The 17,733-nt window shown below is 55.9% G+C and overlaps 1 protein-coding gene and 1 long non-coding RNA gene across 3 annotated transcripts in view; both read left to right on the forward strand.

Moving 5' to 3' along the window:
• Positions 1 to 17,733, forward strand: part of Dhrsx (dehydrogenase/reductase X-linked) — a 35,608-nt gene that overhangs the window by 16,079 nt on the left and 1,796 nt on the right. For both annotated transcript variants that reach the window (XM_046443427.2, XM_058579073.1), the window contains exons 4-6: positions 11,208 to 11,309; positions 12,329 to 12,536; positions 15,543 to 15,753. In XM_046443427.2, coding sequence (XP_046299383.1) covers positions 11,208 to 11,309; positions 12,329 to 12,536; positions 15,543 to 15,753 — 521 coding nt within the window. The remainder of the gene's footprint in view (positions 1 to 11,207; positions 11,310 to 12,328; positions 12,537 to 15,542; positions 15,754 to 17,733) is intronic.
• LOC131424152 (uncharacterized) lies at positions 115 to 11,196 on the forward strand. The gene is made up of 3 exons (XR_009226708.1): positions 115 to 977; positions 1,368 to 6,196; positions 6,402 to 11,196. It is a non-coding gene; the product is annotated as an uncharacterized LOC131424152 (long non-coding RNA).

Consider the following 17,733-nt stretch of genomic DNA (forward strand, 5'->3'; position numbering starts at 1 on the left):
TCTCAGTCCCTGGTGGCCGACTCCATGGCTCTGGCCCAAGGGGAGGCAGAACAAGATGGCGGCAGGGCCTGGAGGAGGAGAGCAGCTCAGGACAGGGCACCAGGGAGCAGAGAGAGCTCTGCTCACCAGGGACAGGACAGAGACCCCAAAGGGACAGCCCAGGGACCCCCTCCTCCAGCCACACCCCACCTGCTGCAGTCACCACCCAGTGAGTCCATCCAAGTGGATTAATCCACTATGAGTCTACACCCAGTGAGTCCATCCAAGTGGATTAATCCACTATGAGTCTACACCCAGTGAGTCCATCCAAGTGGATTAATCCACTATTGGTCTACACCATGCAAAATGGCAGCAGGGTAAGTCCTTGGGGTTGGGTGGCGGTCGGCCAGGTCTCTCGTTAGCCTCCATTCTCAGTGACGTGGAAGGGGACAGAGAAGTCGTCCTTGCCCGGCGTCGTTCACAATGTAGAACCCGCACCTCGGCCCCCAAAAGTTAAAGCTCTGTGCATTCAGAAGGTCGGTCTGAGTTTCGGGCGCCATCTGTGGTCATGGGCGAGAGGAGGGTTCAGCCTCCGTCACAGAGTGGAACCTGACCAGACGGCTTCACCTCCTATACCAGACGCCAGACGCAAGCGCCCGGTCGAGAAGCGACGGGGTCCAAACAGATGGGAGGCGACTGCTCCGTAGAGTGTGTTCCTCGGGCGGCTCCGCGACGGTCCACGCAGAGCGCGTTTGGAAAGCGTGGATTTTTACCTGTTAATACTTGCAGACCAGCGTTTCTGACCTTACGCTTCGAACATTTGGGGCCGCCTAAATCTCATCCCGGGGACCGCTGGGTGCCCGGGAGCGTGCTGAGGAGCATCTGGTCTCTACGTGTAGGAATCAGCACAGTGTGACACTCCGTGACGTGTCTGGCTGGTGCCAGATGGCCTCACGGTGGGCGAAATTGCTCCTGATGGAGAACCACACGCAGGAGAGGTGGGTAGGTAGGTAGATGTATGGATGGATCAATAGTGGTGTCAGGAGGGTAGGGGGGTAGGAGGGTAGGTGGATGGATGGATGGATGGATGGATGGATGGAGAGATAATGATGTCAGGTAGTGGGGAGGTAGGTGGGTTGATGGAGAGATGGATGGATGAAGAGATGGACGGATGGATGGATGGATGGATAATGATGTAGGGTAGGTAGATAAACAGATAAACGGAGGCATGGACAGGTAGCTGAAGGTTCTAGAAGGTGTGCATGGCACAAACACGGTAGTGTCCTTAGTAGAATCACTTAACAGTCTTTTAAAAACCTTTATCACAAGGTCCCTGCAAAAACTGTCCTTTCCGTGAATATTGGTGATTTTTTTTTTCCTCCATGAAGCTAACACCCCTGCAGCGTGTGCCGCCAGCCATTAGGAGCTGGGAGGACTGGTTCGCCCTCGTGATCACTTACCGAGAGGAGACGGTGGCGGGGGGGAAAGCACCTTTCCCATTTGGAGATTCCAACCCCAGTGCCCTGGGACCTGCCATTCCTGAGCTCAGATCCTCACTCCGTCACTCAGCCATGAAATATATTCCACCCTCTGCATCGGGGAGCTAACCAACCTCGGAGAGAAAATATCTGGAAAAAACAAAAAGAAAATCGTCTTTACGGAACGTGCACAGAATCCTTCCTCGTCCTGGTCTCCTAACGAGTGTCGTTTAATGAGGTCTCTTAATGAGGTAGCGTGTGCATCCGGTATCTTAAGCCCTCTCAAGAATCACCCCCTTCTCTGAACGTCCTCAATAGTCTCTTTAAGAGAGTTTGAATCCATCTACGTAAAAAGTTTGATTTTCTACAACTAAGAATAAATTTAGATTTGATTCTCTATGACTAAGCGCCTTTATCTCACCAACTTTGAAGAAATACGCATCGGGATCCTTCTTTCTTCTTCTTTTATCTTTTAGATCTTCTGCGTTACATATTTTCTGAGTTTTTTTATTTTATTTTATTTATTGAGTCCATCTCCGGGGGACCACCAAACCTCATCGCTCTGACTCTCCCATAACCTCGAGTCTAAGAGTCAGAACTTGGAGAACTTTCCACCAGGTGCTTGCCACTTCCGTCGCTGGGGTCACGAGGCTCTTTTCTGAAAAGCAATCCTGTTTTCCGCCTCTCGGCCTCACCCCAGCTACACGGACACGGCTATCCGTCATCTAGTGCATCACGTCCGCTATTGAGGTGAGTCATTCATCCGGGGCGCGACATTGTCCAAAAGTGAGGTCTCAATTTGCATCGATATTCCTGATACTCTTTTTATTTATTTTTTGGAGAAGCAATAGATTGCTTTTGTTGACTGAGCTCCGACGTATTTCAGAATATCTTACTTTTTATCTGAACGGTTAATCCACCGGGTCTAGAGTTACTTGTTATTCAAGACTCCATTGATGTTTTTTCAATCTATTTTTAAATTTTTCTTCTTCTTCTTATTATTATTCTTGGGATTGAATCCAGGGGTGCTCTACCACTGAGCTACACCCCCACCCCTTTTTATTTTCAGACAGAGTCTGGCGAAGTGCTTGAGGCTGGCCTCACACCTGCCGTCCTCCTTCCTCAGCCTCCCAAGTTGCTGGGATCCACCATATCCACCTTCACTCTTTTCCTCATTGGACTCAGTGAACTGCACCCATTTTTAACATACAATTATTTCTCTATTTTTTATATTTTGTCTCTTTTTTTCTCCTGGGCTCCCAGATGACTTTACCCCCCTCTCTTTTCGGGCAGTTATTCGAACGTCCACTCTTTGCCCCCCGGAGGATGTGGGTTGGTACTCTTTAATTCCTTGCTCAGCCGTCCTCCAGTGGGACCACCCAGCTCTGTGGTTTTGAGGTCTTTGCATTATCTCTCGGGTCTCTGAGCGACATGGGAACAGCGGGCAGGGAGTGAAACGTGTGCCGTGGCTGCCCGCGGCCACTGTCTGGGACCATCTGCTTAATCCGTTTTGTGTTGCTGTCACAAAATACCTGAGGCGGGGTAAAGTAGAAAGAAAAAAAGGTACACCCCAGGATTCTGATGGTTGGAAGGCCACAACGGCATTCCTCAGGCTGTGGTAAGGGCCACCCAGCTGTGTTACAATATGGCGGAGAAGGAGGAACGTAACCAACTACATTCAGGTGGTACTAGGAGTGTGGTGCACAGCACAGCCTCCCTGGACAGCAACCCACTCTCATGAGACCTAATTCCGTCATAGGAGACGGACACCGTCCCTTGGGACACCATTAATCCCACCTCTTCAAGGTCCCACCACCTCAATCCCACCCATCTTCCAGCAAACTATATTCAAACCACCGTCCTGTCCAACAAGTCTCTTGGAGCCATCCATTCCCGGGCGCCATTTTGAAACATGCCCAAGTTGAGAACCTGGCAGGTGGGCATCTCCAGGACCCTCATTTCAGAGACCACACGTGCAAAAACCGTGGCAGACCTGGAGGGCAGTGACCAGCTCAAGAGATTTAGAGCTTTATGAGCCATCAAGGGAGCTAAGAATAGAATTGTAGCTAAAGCCACCAAATCGCCAATCCCCCTGCGGTCTATATGAGTCCACCTAATCCTCCATCGAGGTTCAAGAGGGCAACCGACTGTCTCCCTAGAGCCATGGACGCTATGTCGTTGGTGGCTGCAAAAAAAGACACTCGGCTCTGTAGGGATTTCATAGACGTGATTACGTAACAAAGTCCCGGGGATTTAGGCGATGGCTTCATGCACTCTGGTCATTTTGTGCAGAGAAGGAAAATCCTGCGGAATTTAGGGCTTAGTTATCGTCTTACTGAGGCACAAGGATCTGCTTAGTCACAAAGCCTGCGAGATAAGTCCCGGGACCGACACTCTCAACGGACCCTTCCCCTCCTCGGGGATAAGACCCAAAGGGGTCACCAGACAAGCACTGACTGTCACATTTCTCGGAAGGATGACAGCTCAGGTCGCATGGCTTTTCTCTTCAGGGTTTGGAACAAGGACGACTCACGCTACGTATCCCCAACACTGGGTCCCGGTTATGGTTGGCATTTTGGGTGTCCTCCAAAGAGTTCCCGGGTTAGGCAGCCCAGGAAAGCTCAGAGGTGACATGATTGGACGGTGCCCTCCTCAGTGTGTTTGATGGGTTCAGAATTCGAATGCACAACCGGGAGAAGGTGGAAACCAGAGGCAGGTGGGTTATAGTTGGAGGAAGTAGGTCACTGGGAACATGCTCTTAGGGACTATATCTTGTCCCTGGCTTTTTGGGAGACTATATCATGTCCCTGGCTTCTCTCTCTCTCCCCTCTTTCTGTCCGCCCTCGACTTTCTGGCTACCAAGAGCTGAGCAGCTTTCCTCCCCCAAGCCCTTCTGCCATGATGTTCAGCGTCACCTCAGGCGTAGAGCCAAAATGGGACCTGTCCTCCTCAAAGTTCTCTTCATGTGTCTTGGGTACAATGATACGAAGCTGACTGGTGCATGACACCCACCGATGGGGTTGGGTGGTGGGTTGGTGTGTTTTATGAGCTGCAGACGTGATGATCCATGGACCCGTGGTGGAATCCTTAAGGGATGGAGCCCAGGAGACATAATTAGGGCCTTTTGTCACTCTCTGTGGTCATTCCCTACCACGATGCCATCTGCCATGTAGTGGTGTAGCCAGTAGGTCCTCACCAGAGGTGAGTGGGTGCTCAGGGACCTTCAGAACTATGAGCTAAGAACCCTTTTTCCTTTATGAGTACTCGTCTTCAGGTATTGTGTTATAGCAACACGGAATAGACAAATAGATCCACTGGATGACATTCTCTTGGACAGGACACTGGGGTGACAAGATACTCGGGTGGCAATTTCCCGTCCTTCTGATGATCTTCTCTAGTATCTTGAAGAGTATTTTGAGAAGCACTTCCTGTCCTTCTGATGATCTGCTCTAGCGTTCTGAGGTCTAGGAGACATCAGTTTACCACTGTGCTTCTATTGAATGGGAGTGGGGCATGGAAAGGGTCTGTATTTCTTTTCTTTCTGGATTAATTATTGTCATCCTGTCCTTCACAGAGAGCTCCTTGTTTTCATTAGATGTCATCGGGTGTCCTACTCTCGCAGGACAGCGCTGATGTAACTCAGTTCCGCCATTTTGATGGTACTGATATGGCTCTTGGGTCCACCCATTCTATGAGAATCATCAACACCATGCCTCCTAATTCTGGTTAAAAATGTTAACAAATGGAAGTATTTCGAGGTATTTGGGGCCACATTCCATTGTAAGGCTGTGTGCCCAGTAGTCCCAAATGGTCCAAGCGTGCTGTGGCTGCCATCTTAGATCCCGTTACTCAAAGGATGCGAATGGTGTTTTTTTCCCACTACAAGTTTTGTGGTGTCTGCTGCTCCCTCCATCCACAGGGACACCCACAGGCTCAGCCTCGCTAGCTGTCAAGGCACCTGATAGGAGCGGGAAGATATTTTCAGTAACGGATACTGCCGAGCAAGCGTCCCTGTGTCCTCGTCAAAGCAGATAAGGAACGGTGACCAGCCTTCGCTCGAGTTGCGTGGTGTGCTTGAGTGCTGACGGGACCTCCTTTGACCTCTCCTGTTCTGTTAGACTCTATTTTATCTTGTTAGCAACACTCAACAGGGAAAAAACGTCAGGCTCACCGCGCCACGGTCAACCTAGGAATGGTGTGCAGAGGGTCTTTCAAATTCTCCATCTTGCTTAACTGAGTACCTATTTATCACCTGGCTTCTCTCCTCCTGGTCTCTGACAAATATGGTTCTGCTTCTGTGAGTTTGATTATTTCAGATCATCCATGTTAGGGTGTAGATACGAGGTGTCCCATCAGGGTTCACATGTGACACCATGCGAGAAAGCTCACAGGTGAAATGAGTGGGTTAGGAGAGGTGTAGACTAATAAGTGGATTAATCCACTTGGATGGACTCACTGGGTGGTAACTGCAGCAGGTGGGGTGTGGCTGGAGGAGGGGGTCCCTGGGCTGCGCCTTTGGGGTCTCTGTCCTGTCCCTGGTGAGCAGAGCTCTGTCTGCTCCCTGGTGCCCTGTCCTGAGCTGCTCTCCTCCTCCAGGCCCTGCCGCCATCTTGTTCTGCTCCCCTTGGGCCAGAGCCAGGGAGTCGGCCACCAGGGACTGAACCTCGAACACCAGGAGCCCAAATCAACTTTTCCTCCTCTAAATGCTCATGTGTGAGATGGTGCAGGAACATTCAGAGGTGAAATGATTGGGTTGCGAGAGGTGTAGACTAATAAGTGGATTAATCCACTTGAGTGGACTCACTGGGTGGTGACTGCAGCAGGTGGGGGGTGGCTGGAGGAGGAGGTCCCTGGGCTGTGCCTTTGGGGTCTCTGTCCTGTCCCTGGTGAGCAGAGCTCTCTCTGCTCCCTGGTGCCCTGTCCTGAGCTGCTCTCCTCCTCCAGGCCCTGCCGCCATCTTGTTCTGCTCCCCTTGGGCCAGAGCCATGGAGTCGGCCACCAGGGACTGAACCTCTGAATCCACAAGCCCCAGATCAACTTCAGTCGTGGTCCCCTGGGTATTCGTACCCCCTTGTCTTTATCCACTCATCCAGTGACGGACACGGGCTGAGTGTCCGTCCATGTCCTGGCCATCTGCAATAGCGCAGCCGCAGACTGGGGACTACAGATGTGTCTTCATCGTTGGATTTCGTGTCCTTGGGAGAGATACCCAAGTATCTGATTTTTCTGGATGCCGCTGGAAGCATTCGAGAGCCTGGTGACAGCGCCCTGTTCTCTTCCCCGCACTGAGACGTCCCTGCAGATGACACCTTTCCCGTCGCCTCCCCTCTCCTGACACCTCGCTGTGTGAGAATGTACCTGCGAGGGCTCTTGCTTTTCTCTCTTCGCGAGGGGGGAGAAAATTATACCGTGGGTGACATCTGGCCCCTTCTCGTGCTGGATCCCCATCTGGGCTGTGCCTCTTCCCACACAACATCTGCCGGCTCCTTTTTTTAAAATTTGGGAGGTCCTCTGGCTGCCATTTTTCTGAGGCTGCCTCCACTTTTTTCGGTGAACGAAAATGAATAGTCAGACCCGCCCATCCCCAGCGGGCGTCAGAACCCAAGGGACTGACCCCACGTGGAACCAGAAGGTGGGCGACATTGCCCTTGCGTGCAGGTCAGCTCCCGCCCTGGCTCCGTGTCCACTTCCAGGACCGGAGAGCCAAGCCCCCAGGATGCCCATTCCCCGTCCTTCTGATGACCTCCTCTCCGTCTTTTCTGGGTGGACCTGGACTTGGTTCCATGCCTGATATTGGGCTTGGAATTGGTGGGTCCCTTTGTCCACCTTCCGTTGCTACAATAAGATACCCGAGACCCCTTCATGTGGAGAGAAAATGGGTTTTTTTTAGCTCGAAGTTCAGGAAGGTCGAGAGCAGGGCACTGGATGCCGCTTTGCCCTGCTGAGCACCCCTTGGTGCGTCTGCTCACAGCCGGGGTCTCACAGGGACCCGAATAATCCCTTTCCACCCCCCCCATCACCTGCATGATCCAGCCACCGTCTACACAGCCTGTGCCCAAAGCCGACCTCCACCAGAGCAGGGGCATCTCCAGCAGGTGCGACTCCGAGATCCTTCAGCTGCAGGGACCGGTGGGGACCCTCGCTCCCTTGGAGAAGCTGGGGAAGCAGGAGGGGTCACCCGTTGACCAGAACAATGGTCCGCGAGGACAGAGGACCCCATGGGCAGCTCACAGTCCACCTGGGGTCAGGGGCTGCCCTTGAGCCCGTGATATGCCACAGAGACACTGGTACTGGGACGACGCTGTGTGACTCTGCCTGCCCCCGGGAAGAAGTGACAAAGGGGTTAGACTCGGGGGTGGATGTCCTTTCGGATGACTTAGGCTGAGGGTGACGAGCAGCTGGAGGAGGTCACCAGAGGAGGACGGAGGGACTTGTGCTATTTCGGGGAGACGCTTTGACAGCAGTTGCCAGGCAGCGGGCAGCTCAGGCAGGACAACCGGGTGGTGGAAAAGTCACCCGTTTGCCCACAAGATGGTGGGCGCTCGCCGAGGACCCGGAGGGCACGCGTTGGATCCTCGATGGCTCATTGTGTCCTTTACGCAGAGGGACTGGACAGCCGTCCACTCTGCAGAAGGCAAAGGACGTTCCCATCTCAGGAGGATTCACTCTTCCCAGTCACCTCCCTCTGACCCAATGTCCTAAGGGACAGCGATGTCAGGAAATGAGGGATTTTGCAGAAAGATGTTCCAGGGAAGCAGGGTCCGTGTGCATGGGTCACTGTCCCCTAGAGGGACAGATTTCTTAAACGTGTGTCTATGGAAAGAAGTGGGCTCGTGGGATAGTCCTAGAGGGACGTCCTCCATCTGCCGGGCGGCCATCAGGCTGGACATGGGGAGGAGCTGATCTGGCACATGGAGCCCCAGGGCCAGGTGGGAGGCAGCGTCCCTTCTGGGTCCAGCCCGGGCGTCCGTGAGTTCCCAGGGAAGGACGTGAACGGCTCCTGTGCTTCTCAGCTGCTGAGTGGACCTGGGAGCTATTTTTGTGCTCGGGGACTTGGAAGGAAGGCCACACTGTCCCCAAAGGCAGAGAGAAGCCAGCCAGATGGGCTCGCGGGTCAGCACCAGCCACGGTGACCTCCCGCCCAGGGGCCACAAATAGAACCAGCCCTGGGACATCCGGTGAAGGTCCAGGGTGACGATGGCCCGGTAAAGGTGACTCCGAGATGCCGTTGCGGGTTGCGCTTTGACGACACAGTGAGGTGACCAGGGCAAGGCTCTGACCCAACGGGTCACTAAGCTCCTGTTTAGAGTCTGAGCTTTCTCATCTGGGATGCGGGGCCCTGAGCCACCTCTGGTCACCACGCCGTCACTTTGGAGGATGGTGACGGTCTAAGGAATCCCGTGCTGCTGGACGTGCTTGACCTTGATGGGACCTCGGGTGGGAATCTCATGTGGAGGATGGGCTCCTCCTGGGGCAGGGGGCCCTCGTGCCATGGCCGTGTCCTCCCCAGAGACAGAGGAGGGGACACAGACCCAGAGGAGGAGCCCCGTGGAGACGGAGGCAGAGACTGGAGTGAGGGGCCACCAGCCCAGGGCCACCTGGAGCCCAGGAGCTGGACAGGCAGGAGGAGCCCCCTGGGGCCCTGGAGGGGGCTGGACGCCATGGTAAGAGGCGGGTCCTGTCCACCTCTGGACCCAGGACCTGGTGCGGAGGGCGCTGCGTCCAGTCGTAGCAGATTTGGTGCTGGTTCTCTCCAAACTCAATTCCACATTGAATCCCCAAACCTGGGCACAGGACCTAGTTTGGAGGCGGGAGTGGCCGCCCACCCGCTGTCCACCATGAGTCCATCGTCTCCATGGACCCCGAAGCACAAGTGTCTCCCAGACCAGGGGATGAAACCCTCCCACCCTTGAGCTGCCGGGATCCTCTCGTCCTTAGGGGTCGGTGTCCCAGGGGTGACCGTGACGGTGCTCGGAGACCAACGCAGACCCGTGCAAGGGCCAGTGCTCTGCCGCGGAGCTGACCCCTGAGTTCCTTACCCTCGTTTCTTAATTTGTCTTGGGGGTTTGTTCTTGTTGTCCTCGACGTCACTTCGTCGTTCGTGTTTACTGAGAAGAACTCGGATGTCTGGTTGAGAGAGTCACGTGTCACATCCCGACCCCATCGGGACACTTGGTGCGTGTGCCACCTCTCGCGCTTCACCATCGCCGTGGGGAAGGAACGTGCCACCGTCTGTCAGCCAGCTCTTTTGAACGCTGCAGCAGCCGAGTGCTGACGACCGACCGTCAAGGACACGCTGGGGACATTCATCAGACGGTATAGGAAATGGACGTCAGGACGGGGCGCTGAGATCTGCGTCCCCTCCTCTGCCTCTTGGGACACAGCTCTTCTTGCAAAACCTGAAGGAATCTGCGAGACCCCATGGGCCCCCTGCCCCCTTTCCTGAATGCTAGTCTTTCTTACTAATTTTTTGCTATTTCCTCTTATGTCTGTGGGTCTGATTAGAACCGGTTTCTTTGATTAGATTTTTTTGGCTAATCAGTATTTTCTCAGAAAAAAAAAAAATATATTCTTTCCTGGAGGTTTTTTTCTTAAGTGGATTTAGCCTAGCGGCAATAAGCACCGGGAAACTGCCATTACAGAACGTTCTTCTTGGGGTCCTCTTTCCGATTTGTGCATTTGCATTTTTTAGCCTCATTAATATATTATGCAAAACCCCCTCCAGCCCTCCCCTCCCCCTGTCCCTTCCTGGGCACCCGGACACACAGGTCACCCTGTCACTCCCGGCTGCAGAGCCGGACGTGAGATTTCTCCACCTGGAAGGTGGCGCCGGCCACTCTAGCTGGGTATAAAACTCTGCCCCGGGGAAACACTGTTGCCAGAGGTTGAAAAGCCAGTCGCTTTGCCCTCTGGGGGCCGCACGGGTGGGTCCACCGATCCTTGTATCCCCAGCTCTAGAGACCCGCAAAGTGGCGAGAGTGCCCTGTGTCCTGCGTCTCCACGCATCTCTTAAAATTTATTAAAATTTAATTAATTTAATTAAAAATGGCTCCTGTCCCTACAGCATGCAAACCGGGGACCTGTCCCCAGCCCCGTTGCTTGCCTTTAAGGGAAAAGTTGGTCGAAAGCAACGTGCGTCAGCGAATCGGCGGGTGATGTCCTTTTTGCAATAAGAAATGTCCCGGGAGGTGCCCTAGCGTGTTCCGTGTCTTCACAGACGGGACCGACGGGTGCACAGCTCTCCACGCTGAGTGTGGAGAATCTCTTGCACCTTATGTGACCCTCCCGGAAACATCAGCGTCAATTTTCAGTTTTCCCTTAAACTTCTCCCAAATAGGAGGCCATTCCCTGCCCCTCCCCACCAGGCCTAAGACTCTTCTCTTGGGGTCCACTCAGAACCCAGTCTCCTCTTCTTTCGTCTCCCAGTTTAAAGACTTACATCGACCCTCGGCATCTGTCCCCACAGATTGGTCCCCCGTCCTCCTGGGGGTACCCAAATCCTCGAACGCTCACGTCCTGGACACAAGATGGTGCAGTCCACAACCTGTCAATCACAGGCAAACCCACCTCTCTCTCCCACGCTCAGGAAGAGGGTGTCCCTCGCTGGGGGTCACCTTGGGACATGGCTGTCTCACTGTTCGTGACTTTTCCTGACCCAGGGCTGATTCCGAATGGGAGAGAGGCCAACCTGTATGGAAATGAGCCTGGTACGCAGGCTGGCGGTAACCCCGTGTCTCTGTTCCCCTGCAGTCGAGTTTTTGTACTGTGACCTGGGCTCCATGACATCCATCCGGCAGTTCGTCCACAAGTTCAAGATGAAGAACGTCCCGCTGCACGTCCTGGTGAACAACGGTAAGTCGCATCCAGGTGGATGCTGACGTGATGGCCGGCACCTCCCTGTGGGTGCCGGAAAGTTTCCCCGAGGCTGGTTGCCTGTTGAACGTCAGGGCTCCATGTCCCCAGTGTCCTTTGCAGCCCCGGCGTCAGGTGTGCTGGATGTTTAGACGCGTCCTCTGGGGCTGTGTGGTGCCTGGGGACCCACTAGGAGTTGGATCCCAAATCTCATGACATCGTAACGATGCTGCTGTGGGACCAGTCCTGTGGGGTCCCCAGATGCCCACGGGTGGCTCTCTCTTGGGTTCTGCACACCTGGCCCCGCAGTGAGGCCTGGGGACCTCTATTTGTTGCTTAGGTCCTTTCTAAGTTGCTGAGGCTGGCCTCCAACTTGCGATCCTCCTGCCTCAGCCTCCGATGCCCCCGGCATTAGAAGTGTGCACCACAGCCTCCGGCACTTGGAAGTAGACTTCTAAGAGCCTCCCAGAACCCAGATTTTTCTATTTTTGAGTCTTTTTAATGCCTCCAGAAAACAATCGAACATTGGCAAACACTAAACAGATCACACGGGAGCTGGAGTCCCCTTTGGGTGGCATTTTATATTTACAGACCCCCGTTTTCTCTTCCCGGCTCTGCTGGATGCGGCCGGGTCAGTTCCCTTGGTCATTTATCAAATGCCAGAATCATGCATCGTGCACCTCGCGGAGAACTGGCTCCGTATTTATCGTGTGTTCAGCAAAGGCCACTCGGGAGGCTGAGGCAGGAGGATGGCACGTTGGAGGCCGGCCTCAGCAACTGAATGAGGCCCTCAGCTACTCCGGGAGACGCTGTCGCTAAATAAAAATAAAAAATAAAAAGGGCTGGGGACACGGCTCAGCCAGTCAGCACCCCTGGGTTCCATCCCCCAATCCCCCCAAAAGCAAAAAGTGTCCCTTGTTCCAAACCCACACACGAAGGCACAGACTTCGTGGCTAGTCCCCAGCATCCAAGGGCCACTCGGTCCATCTGACTGTCCCCCGGAATCCTTGTCCCCCCAGCTGGCGTGATGATGGTCCCCCAGCGGCAGACCAAGGACGGCTTCGAGGAGCACTTGGGGGTCAACTACCTGGGCCACTTCCTGCTGACCAACCTCCTGCTGGACACGCTGAAGGAGTCGGGCTCCCCGGGCTGCAGCGCCAGGGTGGTCACCGTGTCCTCGGCCACCCATTACGTCGGGGAGCTCAACCTGGATGACCTTCAGGGCAGGTGGGTTCCGCCTGGTCAGTGGCCGCACCGGGCAGGGCTTTGCTGGGCTGCGCTGGGCTGCGTCATGGGCTTCTCTGTGCTGGTCCCTGTGCTCAGATGCAGGCAGCATTTCTGAGCCCCCAGGCTGCTCGGGGGTCCCCCGGGGCCACACAGGGCCAGGCACCGCGCCCCGTATGCAGAGCCTGTAGGGTCCTCAGATTTGAGTGCGTCGTGTGCAAAAATGACTTCACGGGACTTCTGCAGCCTAAAAGGGTCCTGCGCGGAACGTGGGTGGGGGGCGTGGCTGTGCTGGGCGGATGGACATTGTGCTCCTTCCTCCTCCCCGCAAGGGGGAGGTCTGGGACGCTCGCACACGCAGCAGGTGCCGGGGCCACGCCTGGCGTCCCAGCGGCTGCGGAGGCTGAGGCAGGAGGATCCCAAGTTGGAGGCCAGCCTCAGCGATTTAGCGAGGCCCTAAGCAACCTGGAGACAGAACCTATCTGGTTGGAGGAAGGATCCTCGTCCCCCTGGGTCCCGGGACCTGGTCTGTGTCAGGGTCCCAGAAGTCCCCCCTTCAGGGTCACCTGGCTCCTCTCAGGGACATGCCTTCCCGCCTGCATGTCCCCTGCAGGTCACAGGTGGTGTGTGAGGAAGGTGGTGGAGGCTGTGCCCGGAGGCCAGGCAAGGCTGCAGGTGCAGGGCTTCTGGGAAGGAAGCTGTGGGGTCAGCACCGGGGGTCAGTGATAGAGCTGTCCCCTGGACCTCGTGTCCACCATCTGCACCCGTCTGTCCCCCCTCAGGGCTTCAAAGTGATATTTTCATGGAGCAACGGCCCTGAACGGGGGCGGGGGGGCTCCCTGGGATTCGAAACCCTGTTGCTGAGGCTGCGGCTGTAGAGGCGGTTGATTGACAGCCGGGCAGAGTGGGCGGGCCTTGGGGCTGAGCCTGGGGGCGGGGCCTCCCGTCGGTCCCCGCCTCCTCCTGGGGCTTCACTTGCGGGGCTCCTGGGGACCTGCGCCTCCTCCTCCTCCTCCTCTCCCTTCCCCCTTGTGCTCTGACCCTGCTCCTCCCAGACCCCCCGGGGGACTGTCTCCTGGAATTAATTGTCCCCTTGGGTCCCTGTCTCCAAGACAGCTCGGCGCACGCTGTGATGTGATGTGGCATTTGAAGACCTTCTGTTCCTGCCGTGGCCGTCCCACCGTGACAAACACACATAATTGCAGAGCCCGTCCCTCTCCCCGGCACAAACCTGCCTTTTATGAGTCACTTTCTGCTTTTTAAAGGATCCAGGAACCCTCCCCCTCGCCCCCAGCCAACCCTGTGATTTAGAGCCAGTGGCTTGAGATGATATGGAAATGACCCCAGCAGCAGGAGGTGCCTGTCCCCCCTGTCCCCCTCCCCCAGCATGTGTCCTGTGTCCTGGTGGCTTTTCTCCCCACCAGGGGAATAATTGGAGGGCTTCCTGGGACCGGGGAGGTCCATCCTGCCCTATTTCTCTGAATTGCACAGTCTGCAACCCTAACCACCCTCCACCTCATCCTCCCGAATCATTTATGCTGAGATGTGATTTTTCCCTTTTTAGCACCAGCCCGTGGCCATCCTCATGGCCCTTTGCTGACCAGTCCCTGTCTGCCTGTAAGGCAGGGGACCTGCGAGTTATTTTCCATCAGGAATCCAACGGAGCCCAGGCTACACCTCAGATCGGGCTGGTGGATTTGCCCTGAAATGGATTCATGTCCTGATGACACACACCCCCCCGCCCCGTTACCTTTCTTGCTTTCCTTGGGCTTCAGCACTTGAATCCGCTTGAATGGATTAATCCACTTGCATGGATTAACCCGGTATTCATTGCAGATCGGCATGGTGTGACTGCAGGAGGCGGGTCACTTTGGGGTCCATATTTTGTCTTTGTTGAGCAGGGCCCTCTCTGTGGGATAGTCCAGATCTGAGGGCCCCCAAAAGCTTGTGTTGTGAGGCTGGTTCCCCAACGTGGTGGTGTTGGAAGGTAGGGGACCCTTTAGGAGGCGGAGCCTAGTGAGAGGAAGTTAGGTCTTTGGGGGCGTGGCCTTGAGGAGAATTCTGGGACCCCAGACTCTTCTTCTCTCTCTCTCTTTTTACGTCCTGAGCAGCATAAATTGAGTCCTGTGTCCACCCCCCTTTGCCCCTCACCACAAGCCCAACCCAGAGGACCAAGCGATTTTGTCTGAAACCATGAACCAGCATAAATAAACCTTCCCTCCTTGTACGTGATCTCAGGGATTTTTGTCACAGCGACGGATGGCTGACCCATACCGTGACTAAATGGCACATTTTACCCCCAGACCATCTCGGATTTCCACGTGGGCACACCCAATCAAATCCTCTCCAGTTTCAAATCCAGACGGGCATGCACAGACAGGCCCAGCTGACCTCTCGTATGTGCAGAGGACAGAGCCAAGGTCCTGGGGCTTAATTAGGCCTGAGAAATGTCTGTGAATGACCACTTTTTTTTTGTTTTTAGGGCACCTGGGATTGAACCCAGGGGCACTCGACCCCTGAGCCCCCGTCCGCAGCCCTATTTTGCATTTTATTTAGAGACAGGGTCTCACTGAGTTGCTAAGCACCTCGCTAAGTTGCTGAGGCTGGCCTCCACCTTGCAATCCTCGTGCCTCAGCCTCCCAAGCCGCTGGGAGGACAGCCATGTGCCACCGCGCCTGGCTTCTGTAAATGATTAGGAAACGAGGTTTCTCAGGCTTTCCCTCCTGGACTGGGAAGCCGGGATGGCTGAGCTGTAGTAGTTGCTACAAAAACCTCATCTTGAGGTTGTTGGTTGTTTGCAAAAAAAAAAAAAAAGATAATTCTAATGATAAGCCAGGTCTGTTGCTGGGCCACCTCTTGGTGGCCTGCTCATTTGTCCCCATGACCCCTGGGCTGCCCTTCAGCTGGGCGTGCACCTGCTCAGTGTCCACGTGGGCAGGGCATGGGCTGCTGGGGAATTCGCACTCAGCACCATGTCCTCTGACTCGGTCTTCTCCGTGGCCTCTGCAGCCGCGGGTGCTACTCGCCGCACGGAGCCTACGCGCAGAGCAAACTGGCCCTGGTCCTCTTCACCTACCGGCTCCAGCGGCTGCTGGCCGCCCAGGGGAGCCACGTGACCGCCAACGTGGTGGACCCCGGGGTGGTCAACACGGACCTCTACAGGCACGTCTTCTGGGGCACACGTCTGGTCAAGAGGGTCCTCGGCTGGCTCCTCTTCAAGGTGAGACCCCCGGGGTGGGGCTGGGCCACCTGTGGTCACCAACGCAAAAGGCAAGGTCAGAGTCCACTGCTTGATTAATCCTGCCTCCCGCCCCCGGGTGTCCCTGAACGCTGCGGGTCCCCCTGCACAATATCACAGCCAGCTGCAAGGGACTCTTCCAAGTCCTGGGACCCCTGGGGTCTGCGCTGGCTGCGCTCTGAGCTCTAAGAGGAGGACGAGGAGGAGGAGGAGGAGGAGGAAGAGGAGGAAGAGGAGGAGGAGGAGGAGGAGGAGATGGAGGAGGAGGAGGAGATGGAGGAGGAGGAGGAAATGGAGGAGGAGGAGGAGGAGGAGATGGAGGAGGAGGAGGAGATGGAGGAGGAGGAGATGGAGGAGGAGGAGGAGGAGGAGGAGGAGATGGAGGAGGAGGAGGAGGAGATGGAGGAGGAGGAGGAGGAGATGGAGGAGGAGGAGGAGATGGAGGAGGAGGAGATGGAGGAGGAGGAGATGGAGGAGGAGGAGGAGATGGAGGAGGAGATGGAGGAGGAGGAGGAGATGGAGGAGGAGTAGATGGTGGAGAAGGAGATGTGGAGAAGGAGATGGAGGAGGAGGAGATGGAGGAGGAGATGGAGGAGGAGGAGGAGGAGATGGAGGAGGAGGAGATGGAGGAGGAGGAGGAGATGGAGATGGAGGAGGAGGAGATGGAGGAGGAAATGGAGGAGGAGGAGGAGGAGATGGAGGAGGAGGAGGAGATGGAGGAGGAGGAGGAGGAGGAGGAGATGGAGGAGGAGTTGGAGGAGATGGAGGAGGAGGAGGAGGAGGAGGAGGAGGAGATGGAGGAGGAGGAGGAGATGGAGGAGGAGGAGGAGGAGGAGATGGAGGAGGAGGAGGAGGAGTTGGAGGAGGAGATGGAGGAGGAGAAGGAAGAGGAGGAGATGGAGGAGGAGGAGGAGATGAAGGAGGAGGAGCAGGTGGAGGAGGAGGAGATGGAGGAGGAGGAGGATGAAGAGGAGGAGGAGGAGGAGGAGATGGAGGAGGAGGAGGAGGAGAGGGAGGAGGAGGAGGAAGAGGAGGAGGAGGAGGAGGAAGAGGAGGAGGAGGAGGACATGGAGGAGGAGGAGGAAATGGAGGAGGAGGAGATAGAGGAGGAGGAGATGGAGGAGGAGAAGCAGGAGGAGGAGATGGAGGAGGAGGAGGAGGAGGAGGAGATGGAGGAGGAGGAGGAGGAGATAGAGGAGGAGGAGTTGGAGGAGGAGATGGAGGAGGAGAAGGAAGAGGAGGAGATGGAGGAGGAGGAGGAGATGAAGGAGGAGGAGCAGGTGGAGGAGGAGGAGATGGAGGAGGAGGAGGATGAAGAGGAGGAGGAGGAGGAGGAGATGGAGGAGGAGGAGGAAATGGAGGAGGAGGAGGAGGAGGAGATGATGGAGGAGGAGGAGGAAGAGGAGGAGGAGGAGGAGGAGGAGATGGAGGAGGAGGAGGAGATGGAGGAGGAGGAGGAAATGGAGGAGGAGGAGGAGGAGGAGATGGAGGAGGAGGAAGAGGAGGAGGAGGAGATGGAGGAGGAGAAGGAGGAGGAGGAGATGGAGGAGGAGGAGGAGGAGGAGGAGGATGATCCAGGGTCAAGTGTGTCCATCGAGGGCGGCCACCGGCCCACCTCTTGGAGGAAAGGTGGCCTGCAGGCACAGAACAGAGGGACTCCGTGGCTGGAAGGACGTTGCTACCCCAGCAGGACACAGGCCGGATGCTCTGTGGCGAGGGCTGGGAACCCACGTTGTGGGTGACGCATGATTTTCCCGTCACCTCACCCCGGGAGCTACCTGCAGGGTCTGTTTGCAGAGGGGACTCGGTGCTGAATATAAACTGTCCCCAGCCAACGTCCCAGACACCAGCGAGAAGGAGAAGCCTGTGGGTTGGGAGCCACGGTCTCGGCAGGGACCCGGAACAGCCCACTATGGCCTCTGCCTCCAGGGTGCGGTGGGGGAAGTGGCGCCATATTGGATT

This window comes from Marmota monax, unplaced genomic scaffold (assembly GCF_021218885.2).
Source record: "Marmota monax isolate L192 unplaced genomic scaffold, Marmota_monax_Labrador192_F-V1.1 WCK01_AAM20220418_F8-fsc00168, whole genome shotgun sequence".
NCBI lineage: Eukaryota > Metazoa > Chordata > Mammalia > Rodentia > Sciuridae > Marmota > Marmota monax.